The sequence below is a fragment of the Kryptolebias marmoratus genome, linkage group LG22 (genome assembly GCF_001649575.2).
Source record: "Kryptolebias marmoratus isolate JLee-2015 linkage group LG22, ASM164957v2, whole genome shotgun sequence".
NCBI classification, from domain to species: Eukaryota; Metazoa; Chordata; class Actinopteri; order Cyprinodontiformes; family Rivulidae; genus Kryptolebias; species Kryptolebias marmoratus.
Window position 1 is genome coordinate 16189404 of NC_051451.1, and position 10230 is coordinate 16199633.

At 42.2% G+C, this 10230-nt stretch overlaps 1 protein-coding gene across 1 annotated transcript in view; it reads right to left on the bottom strand.

Annotated features, from left to right (window-relative positions):
• Positions 1-9847, bottom strand: part of LOC108242381 (cGMP-dependent protein kinase 1) — an 88854-nt gene extending 79007 nt beyond the window's left edge. The window contains exons 1-2 of the mRNA XM_017427173.3: positions 9291-9847; positions 5349-5515 (exon numbers count right to left, since the gene is read on the bottom strand). Coding sequence (XP_017282662.1) covers positions 5349-5515; positions 9291-9595 — 472 coding nt within the window. The 5' untranslated portion in view covers positions 9596-9847. The remainder of the gene's footprint in view (positions 1-5348; positions 5516-9290) is intronic.
• Between the last annotated feature and the right edge of the window lie 383 nt (positions 9848-10230).

Here is a 10230-nt window from a genome sequence, read left to right on the forward strand (position 1 = left end):
GCAGTGAGCTGACTTGTTGTGAGTTGGTCAGGTGCAGTAAGCTGACTTGTTGTGAGTTGGTCAGGTGCAGTAAGCTGACTTGTGAGTTGGTCAGGTGCAGTGAATTGACTTGTTGTGAGTTGGTCAGGTGCAGTGAGTTGACTTGAAGTACAGTGAGTTGTTGTGCAGTGAGCTGACCTGCTCCCATTATAAAAAATGTACTGCATGTCTAATAATAACTTTCTAAGAGTTTCAATAAAATCCATCTAGTGGCTCATGAGATATTTTGCTAACAGTCAGACAAACACACACAGAGGCAAATTTTATTTATCACTTGCTGCCTTGAAGGCAGTCAATAATAAACTAAAAAATCAGCTTTGAGTCCTAATTAAGCATTTTTTGTTTTCACAATTAAAGGCTGTTATTTATTTTCTTCATCTTTACTTTTAAAAAGGAACTCTGGTTGTTCTCATGTTGGAGGCTTCATATTCACTGGAAGATGCAGAGAAAGCCCCATTTTTTGTTTTTGATTTTCAAAAACTCATTGTCTGAGGGCTTCATGCCCACTGGTGGGATAAACAGATAAACATTGTTCCAAGATAAAATCTTCAACTAATTAACTTAGGATTAAATAGAACAGTAATCAATAAAAAATAATTATTTCCAGACACCAGCAAATATTCTTTATCGCACATTGCCAATAGGCAAAGGGTGGGTGATAATTTTTTTACCTGTATATGTATGTGTGTTCATTTGTCTATACCATTAGCGAAATATCTCTTGAACCAGTGGGTGGATTTCACTGAAACTTTGAAGAAATGATCATTGGAGGTACATCCACCACCTGATTAACTTTTGGAGTTAACCCAGTTCAAGATGGCCACTACAGCTAATCAACCCTAGCAAACACAGAAATGGCTATATCTCTGGTGATTTTTACAAATATTGAATTAAAATTTGATCTGGTGGTAGCTGAGAGTGATGACCAACATATACTTCGAGCAATGACATGTCTCCCAAAATCTCCCCATGTCGCACCAGAATGCACAAAACTTCATTTACAAGTTTTACAACCAAAATGGTTACAACTCTGTCGTTCTTCATTATAAGATTATGCAATTAGTACAAAACTGGTATGAAAGATTATATGCATTCCATCAAGGAATACCAGGCCTGTGGTTCCATCAACAATTTCCTCATCTAAATCATTAAGAAGACCACATTTTTAGCTCTTTTCGGACATGTGACACAAACAACTTCTAAAGAATATCCTCCTGTAAAATGCTTCTGCGGTACACATATTTGTTTTCAAAAAACACGGCTTCATTAGATTAAGTGGAATGATTACTAATGGGGGGGGGAGTTACTGTAGATAAAATACTTGATAGTAAGTGGATGTGATTATACTTGTTATTATCATCATCATTAGCCACCTGTATGGGTCTTTGGGGATGACATTGACAATCAAAAACCAATTTCATCACCATGGAAACATGAGCCTTTGTCTCCATTGCAATCAGTCTTTGTATTTTTTTTTTTTTTTTGTCTGTTTGGTTCTTTTTTATTTTTTTAAACTGGACAGATGCTTGTTTACAGCCCAGTGAATTGTCTGACCAAAACACAGCGAGCGTTCGCTGCAGAGTCTAAGGGCTGGCAGAGGGCTCGTCACAGTCGCAGTGCCAGGATCACTTCTGCTTCATTCGGCTGCGTGATGAATGATAAACCACATCAGTCCCATAACCGGACGTTATCATGTCGTGTAATAAATGACACAACTGCCTCAGCGCCCATCATTTCATTTGACAGGGAAATGATGTACACTGTTGAGACGACGCAGCTGCATGTTTGGCACGGCACGCTCAGACGTCCTGTCAGCCAGGATTATGAAGAGGCACGGACTCCGACAGGCTTCCGCAGTCCTTGGTATAAAGTCATCTCCTTTGGGCTGCGAAAAGCTCCTTGCACAATTTTGTTTAAAGAAAAAAAAAAAAAAAGTCCGGAGTTGAAGCCACACAAGAGACGGACAAAAAAAAAAAGCCAAACGCAAAGCTAGGAACAGAAACTAAGTTTGAGGAAGTCACAGATCAGATAAAATGAATATGAATATGATATAAGCTGGCCCCAGAGGATTTGGAAATGACAAATAATCAACCAAAAATTAGATTTTAAGTGACAGCTGTTGAATCTGAAGCTCTGGTTCGAAGTCTTCTGTCTCTGTCAAAGAGGAAACCACAAAGCCCCTCTACAATTATTTCTCTTTTAGATTTGTATCGCTCTTTTTTCTCTTTCTGTCGCACTCGAGAGGAACTCTTTCATCATTTCTGTGTGACACTTGCTCACTGGTGACCTAGCATGACAATTCACCTCTGGCACCGTCATCTTCTCAGAGCCTTCATCATGGAAGGAGATTGACAGCAGATTTTAAGCCTGGGAGAGTCACGCTCTGGGAAAACTGTTTGTCTTTCATGTTTTCACCCACAACCTTCTGAGCTGTGGCGCACTAATTAACGAGGACGTTACTCCTTATTTCTTTTATTGCTACTACAGGTTCGACACTTTCCCAAGCATTTCATCAGGACGTTTGCAGCACGGTGTTCAGTCCAGAGTCTGGGTTTTGCATCGGATTTGCATAAACTCTTTGCATATTTGACTTGTCTCTCTGCAGCCCACAGATAAAGGGGAAAAGGACCGTACTTTTTGCATAAATTAAATGAACAGGGCTAGATGTGAACGCAGCTTGCACAAGCGAACGTAGAAGTAGTCTAAAATAAATAGTTGGTAAAAGTTGCTCCTTGAGTACAGCGATAAAGTCAACTAAATGTGCTTACGTGTGCTGGAACTGTCCCCGTGAAAACTAAATAATGGAAGAGACTTTTACAGTTTTGTGGACTTTGATAAAAATTGATAAAAAGGATGTGTACAGGATGTGTACACATCTGATGTTCAGAATAATAAAGGCCGGAATGTCTTTATGACTCCTAGATGACAAGAATTATGTTTTCTAACAGATTTTCATAAAACATAAATAAAAAAAGTGTTCTCCTTCTTGAACTCCTGTGTTTGTGTTCCCAAAAAGATCTCATGAACCACTGGAGAACCTTTAATGAAACTTGCAGAAAGAAATCATTGGATGTTACATCTACAACTCATTACATTTAGGAGTCAACCCCATTCAAGATGGCCTTTATTTTTTGACTACATTTGACCAAAAAGAGCATTGAGGAAATGTCTCATTTGCCCAGTATTAAAGGTAGGAGGGCAACAACAGAAGCAACAATCAATTTCTGTGACTCATTCGTCTTAGTAAAATATCAACCTTTAAATGCCACCGCCTCGATTCCAACCAACGAGAGCCAACCTTCTCCGTGTCTCCGTTCTTTCCCACTCCCCAATTACCTGATCACATTATCGGGGATGTTTTAAGTAAGTTTTTCCAACTTCAAAAGCTTTAATCTAGACTAACTTGTTATTTAGTACTGAATGGCTTCCAGAAGGTTTGCAACATTTTCTGTGTAACAGCATGCCAAAGTCAAGCATAAAAGTTATTTAATCAGTTGTGAGGCCATTAGAGTTGAGACATGAAGAACTCGAGTCAAAGATGAGCGAAAGGCAAAAGGCAAGCCAAACACTGTAACAGTCTTTTCAGTAAGTTGCATTTAATGGATTATTGTTGCTTCATAGAACATTAGTGATGAAAACAACCAAGTGGGAAAATCCTTGGGTACTAATAAACACTTTATCATGGTTTAATTCTTAGATATTAGAGCTGTGGTTTGGTAACTTTAACGCATTCGTTTATTTTCCAAACCTGCACATTCAAAGCTTAAACCCATCCTGTTCAGGGTACGCAGCAGACACCCTGAGCAGTTCACCAGGATATCACAGGAGTTCACAATCCTTTTCATTAAACTTCGAAGTTTTAAAAGCACTCGGACTTCTCAGGCATTTTCAAAACATTTCCAAACAGCCACACTAGGTTAAAAGAAAAACCTGAAGCCCTATAAAAACTGATGAACTCGTTCTTCTAATGCTCTGAAAGAGTTTTCGGAAAGCTTTTGTTGTTTTGGTTTGGTTTTTGGTTTTTCGGTACAGTCAAGATAATTTCTGGGAAACCATGAAAGAAAACTTTTACGGCTTACTGCTTGTATGATTCTCGAAAAAGCAGATCAAAGTCTCAACTTAAAGACAGATTTAGCAGACTCTTCTGCAGGAGCACCTGAACAAATATAACTTCGTAAAAGCAACATGAAAATAAAAAATTTGTTTCACTTTTGTTTCTTTAGGAAACGACTCCAATAGAAGGGTTAGATTTAAATTGATTTTGCGGGGCACCTTTAAACGAATTTGCGTCTGGAATACAAAAAGTAAAAACCTTTTCTAGAATAGGAGTCCTCCTTCTTTGAAGCAAAGCGTGGAACAGCTGCTGTGTGCTTTGGGCTTGTGGTGCACCTAGAAGCATCTGGAACATTTCACTGGAGGAAACCGAGGAAACTCGGATTTAGCCCTTATATTTACAAAACATGAGTGGAAATGTACTTGTAGAAGAAACTTAAAATAAAAAGACGATGGCTTCTTCAAAAAGATAACGATCAAGTGGCAGTGACTATAAAAACCTTGATAAACTGTAATCGTTTCATCAAAGAGGTGACGTTCATTTGATTGTGTGTTTATTGGCCTCACTTTGGCTTTAGTTTTTTCTTTTCCTCTCTTTCTAGTTTGAACGTGTCAATAATAAATCTGCAAAGTAGTCGCTGCAGTAACAGAAACTTTGACTATTGGTGTTCGAGTCCTTTGTTTTTTTTTCCCCCTCTACATGGCTGCAGACTTTCAAGTTCACTACCACATAATGATCAATTACATTGCTCAGACATTGACTGAGGCCATTTTCCATTTCACTACTAAGGTCAAACCTATTGTCCGGGACAATGGCTCAATGAGCATTTAACTGCAGCAGCTCTCGCCACAAATCATGGACCAAAAATGCCCTTTCACAAACCCTATCAGTGCGAGAATGGATGTTGTGCCATTGTTCCCTTTCATCAAAGCAGTCGTGCTCATTTCATTTTTTTTTCCTTTCAATAAAAGAAACCACACGCTGAAACAATATACAAGGTGAAATCAACACTACATGAGTGATCACAAAGCATTTGAGCATTTCATTTTTTTCTCCATGGCTGCCATGCTGACATTTGTTTTTGTTTTTTGTTTTTTTAACACAGACAAGGAACCCAAGATCCAAAAATTTGCTTTTAAAAAGAGTATCACAGTGACATTCTTTTTAGAAAAAAGAATGTCACTGTGGTGTTCATTTGGGTAGATATGAGGCTCCTGGGGGTGTGTCTATTATTTCTGCTTGTGAGAGTTTTTACCTTCCATGACGTAGACCAGCGAGCCCACATCCCCTTCCTTTATGATGCAGCTGTCCTTTCCATACTCCACAGGGTACATGCAGTCCACAATCTCTTGGATCTGCGACAGCTCCAAGTTCTTCATGAAGTCGTTGTCCAAGATGGCTTCTTTGATCAGATCCTTGGACCTGGAGGCAAACAAAACGAGTTCAAGAACTGTGCAAAAGACGCCTTGTGGCCACAGAGTCGTGGGGCCACAATTAAAACAAAAACCTTGCCTGGAATTAAAATATTCTGAAGGACGTTGACCCGTTCAGTGTGTTGCTTTTTTTTGTGAAGCAATTAAAGTCAAACTCAAAGAGCACTGAAGCTTTTCTGAAAGAGACCCCTACCACAGAGACATCAAGGTAAAAATGTCTTTTTTTAATGTAGGAACAAGTGGATAAAATGCCTAAAGGAAGCAGATTGTGGCCTATCAGGGGGCACTTCTGAAAACCAAATTGGCCTTCAGGCTGCGGAGTCGTTAGGGCATTGCGGGAGTATTTTTTTACTAAATCAATATGCATGAGAGGAAGAAAACTAACTTTAAAGCTAACGTGCAGTTTTGCGAGAGCACTCTGTCGGGCGGACTCAAAGAGAAAGCAGGGTAAATGCACGTCAGGCGACATTGTGAAAGGGGAGGAATTATCCCTGAAATCAGAGAGCGCGCTTCGGATGCAGCAGGATGTTTGTACGTAAAGAATGTCCGCGGTAAGTAGGTGAAAGCAGGCCAGGTGCGGTGAAATGGGAAACCTCAAAGGAAGCGTCAGTCTGATCCGCTCAGTTAGTCAGAAGTGAGGAGAGATGGGGGTGGGGGGGAGGGGGGGAGTCGGGATCACTCATTCATTGAAGTATCTCATCATCACCTTCTGAACTGCTCAGCTGAGCGCCGCGCGGCTGCTTTCAGACAAAGCGCCGGTGAAAGGAATGAGGTTAATAACATGTGTCAGAGTTAATCCAGAGAGGAGACCACTCCCACGGGAATGTGAAGTTTTCACACTCAACTACCCGCCGCTCGAAGAATCAGGAGGAACTCCTCTTCCTGTTTGGAGCTTGATGCCCTTTTTTTTTTTTTGCAGTGCACTGTTGACTCTGATCACCTGGATAGCTTAGAGCCGAAAGGGCAAACGGGCTGGAAGACATTTATGAAGCTGGGCTCTCCCAACGCCTGCCAGCAGCAGAAAGCCCACAAGTCCACAACCTGAGCAACAATAACAGCAGTGCACATTTTATTTAGACTCAAGCACCGAGCTCAGACTCTCCGCTTAAGGTCAAAAGACTCTGATTGTTCAATAAATCATCCAGTCTTTGAATTTGTGCTTTGCTCTCAGTGAACGCTCGTAACGTCAGACCAAGGAAATAAAAATGAGAGGAGCAGCCTTCACTGAATGGCATTTTTGATGAAATATACCTTATCCAAGAAAATGCAAACATCTGAGATTCTTGGTAAAGCGAAGTGAAGTTGCTTTCAACATTGGTGCTGCTTACAGTGCCACTGTACCTTGATGACCCCCCCCCAAAAAACAATACTCATCAGATATTTTCATTTTGCCCTTGAGAGTCTAGTCATGCTGCTGCAAGATATTTAATAAGAAAGGCTTGAGGTATTGCACCTGTTTTATATTCTCACCCTCAGTCTACGCTGAACCCTTTGTCCTATTTTTGGCAGGTGGGGAAGATAATTTGGATTTAATTTTGAAAATCCTCATTAGGTTCTGGGGAGTAAACATTATTAAAGAAGCGCCAAGTTCTGGACTTCGATGACTCTTAAGATAGTAAAGTCTGGCTTTTTTTTCCATGCAATAAGAATGAGTTAAATTAACAAGAGCAAGCCGAAAATCTGTTTTTGTTTCCCTCCGAACCGAACTTCGATCTGAAAAGGGAGTCCATTTGACCCTGCTCTTGTTAAATTTACACCCAAGAGACCTACAGCCTTTCAAGCCTGATCGCTGCCGTCGCTGTGCAACCCCTTTCATCCAGGCCCTATAAAAACATCTGCCTCCCTCCGCTTTGTGAGAATGACATACATGTTTTCGTCCACTAGTAAAGTTTGAGCCGAGCAAGTTCGGTCTTCCTTAAAAGGAGAAAATATGCTCTTTTAGGAGCAAAAAGAAGTCGAGGGGTGGACGAGGCAGAAATGAGACAGAGAAGGATGGATAGCATATGTCAAAAGAATGCCCTATAACGGCCGAGTAAAGAAGATAAACTGGGAAAATATTAAGGAAAAAAAAAACATTTGGCCAATTGCAACAAGCATTATCGCTGCACTTCAACTACCACAAACAAAAAGAATCAAGTGATGGAGCTGTTTTTGATTGCAAAGGCTGGGTTTAAATATCAACTCTGGGAGGGGGAAAAAAACACAAGGATTACAGAGTTGCTCAAGATAAAATGTCCAAACGAACTGACTGATAATAGAGACAGTAAGAGAGCAGCGACTAGACCCTCTTAAGTCATTCATATTCTGTGTCCATCTGCTTTCCCATCATATTTTTCATGTATATGCTTATTAGGAGTGAGCTAATAAACAAAATGTCATCCTCTGGCAAATGAAGATTGTGAAAAGGTGTCGCAGAAGCCCCGCAGGAAATTGAAGCCGACATTGGAGAGACTGAACTTAAGGGTCTTAGTGAGAGGAGAGTAATTTCAATGACAAAGTTTTCTAGTTAAAACAAAACAAAAACAAAAAACTTTAAAAGTGTTCAGAAAGGCCACGGTGCAGCACATGACTCCGGTTTGTGTCGGTTTAATCATGCTTAAAGCATTTGTCTCGCCAGGAGTCCCTGGAAAATTTCTAAATGGATATACATGCACACTCATATCATAAAAGGCTTAGAGGGAGGGTAATTATCATAATGAAATGGTCACTTGAGTGTGTTTCCCCCATCTGCCGTTGCAGGCCAGTGTCCAACATCTCAGGAAGAAAAATAATACAGAAAACCGAAGCGACGTGTCTGTTTTGTGTTTCCTCCATCGCCAGGCTGACAGGTATGACAGAGATCTGCAACACTTTGCTGCTCAAATAAAAAAAAAACACTTCATATTTGAATCCTTTCAGTTGTCAGCAGAATGACACATCTGGCACATATAAGCTCACTTCAAAAGGAGAAGGTTCTTCTTATTCCACTTTAATCATAAAAAACAGCATGAGCCAGGGTATAAAAAGGGTCATTTGTTGCTGGAAAGGGGATTTAAAAATAGCTCAGATCCATATTTTGAACCAAAACGCTATATTTTTTTTTTTTTTGGTTTATTTTTTTGTCCCTATTTTAGATTAGTGTTTCCTTAAAATGTGCTGAGACCGTGAAGAGCGGTTGTCCTGCACACCAGGAAGTTTACTTTAGCTCAGCAAAAGTTCAAACCCAACAGATAGTTTTTTTTTAATGAACTTATTGAGGCTCAGACCTCCTGTTGCAGCTCTGGCTCAGCAAGGGGGGAAACTGTTTGAAGGCTCGCAAAGAAAAGGAAGAAGATCTTGAAGAACTATAAGATAAACATGCACAGAGAGGCTGTTATGCTGGCTGTCACAACTTGTATTAAACAGGTGCTGAAAATTAAACAGCTGCTGCCACCACCTCCATAAACCTCGCTGGATGGCATTCCATTTGTCTGTGATGTCTCTAATATTTAGATTTTGGTAAAAATAAACTTAAAAGTTCCATGATTTGAGGGTACAGAGTTGCAGACATGTCACATTTCCCTTCAGTATCTTCATTGTGTGTGTGTGTGTGTGAGCGTGGTTGCGTGTGTGTGGGGGTGTGTGTGCGTTTCAATGCAGCATCTAATTCATGCACGCGCTACAGGTGAAGGACCTGCTGCGCGACATTACGCGCCAGAATCGCACAGGTGGGAAACGAGCACACGCACACAACGCCGTGACCTGAATTGGTGGTCAATGTGAGGAGGGAAAATCTGAACACCCACCGTGGGCTTTTGTGGTAGAAAGGCAGGGTGACATGGCTGAGATCATGGATGTCGAAGGCGGTGGGCTCGGCAGAAATCGCCTGCCTCTTCGTGCGCTGCTGCTCCTGCAGCTCGTTCTGCTTGTGGACCTGCTGGGTCGCCGGCTTGATGATGGAGCGATATTTGTCCAGCTCGTTCTGCAGTCTCTGGATGAGCTCGTCCTTCTGGTCGAGCTCCAGCTCCAGCTCGTCGATGAGCGCGTCCCTCTGGCGTAGCTCCTCGATCTTCTCCTGGAGCGCGTACTGGAGGTCGCGCAGGGTGCCCATTTCAGCCTGCGGGCGACTGGGGGTGGGGGGGGACTCCTCCAGTAAGTTTAGGAAACGGAACGCGGCCGAGGCTTGGTCCTCTCTCCTCTACCGGGCAGCGCGCAAACTTTGTGCGGCATGAAACGTTCTTCGGTAGGATGCGGCTCCTGTCGCTCCGAGGAATCCAAGGCGGGTGAGCCCGTGCGGCATCTCGAGCACAACCGCGCTAAAGTTTGCTGCCCGTGCCTCCCTCTGCCTCCTCTCCTCTTTCGCTCCCTCCCTCCCTCTGTCGGTGATGTGACAGCGGAGGCTCGTCCTCCCCGAGTGCGTCAGGCTGCGACCCGGAGAGAGCGCATGGCGAGAAGGGCGCCTACAGGAATCTGTGGCGCGGTGCAGCTCGCGCCGCGCCGCACAGAGCCGCGCTTGTCGCACATGAATAATGAAGTGAGGAAGAAAAGCACACTTCGGTCATCATGCCTCGGTGACTCCCCCTGAGGGCTCGCCGAGCTCCGAATAGATGAGCGCGGGAGCCGTAATGGGAGAAGTTGGAGGTGATGGAAAACTTAATGAACCTCAGAGCAAAGATGAGAGGCTGTTCAATTATAGAACGGATTGCGTTTTAGCACTTGTTTGGTGCAAATATATTTGGGAAAAAA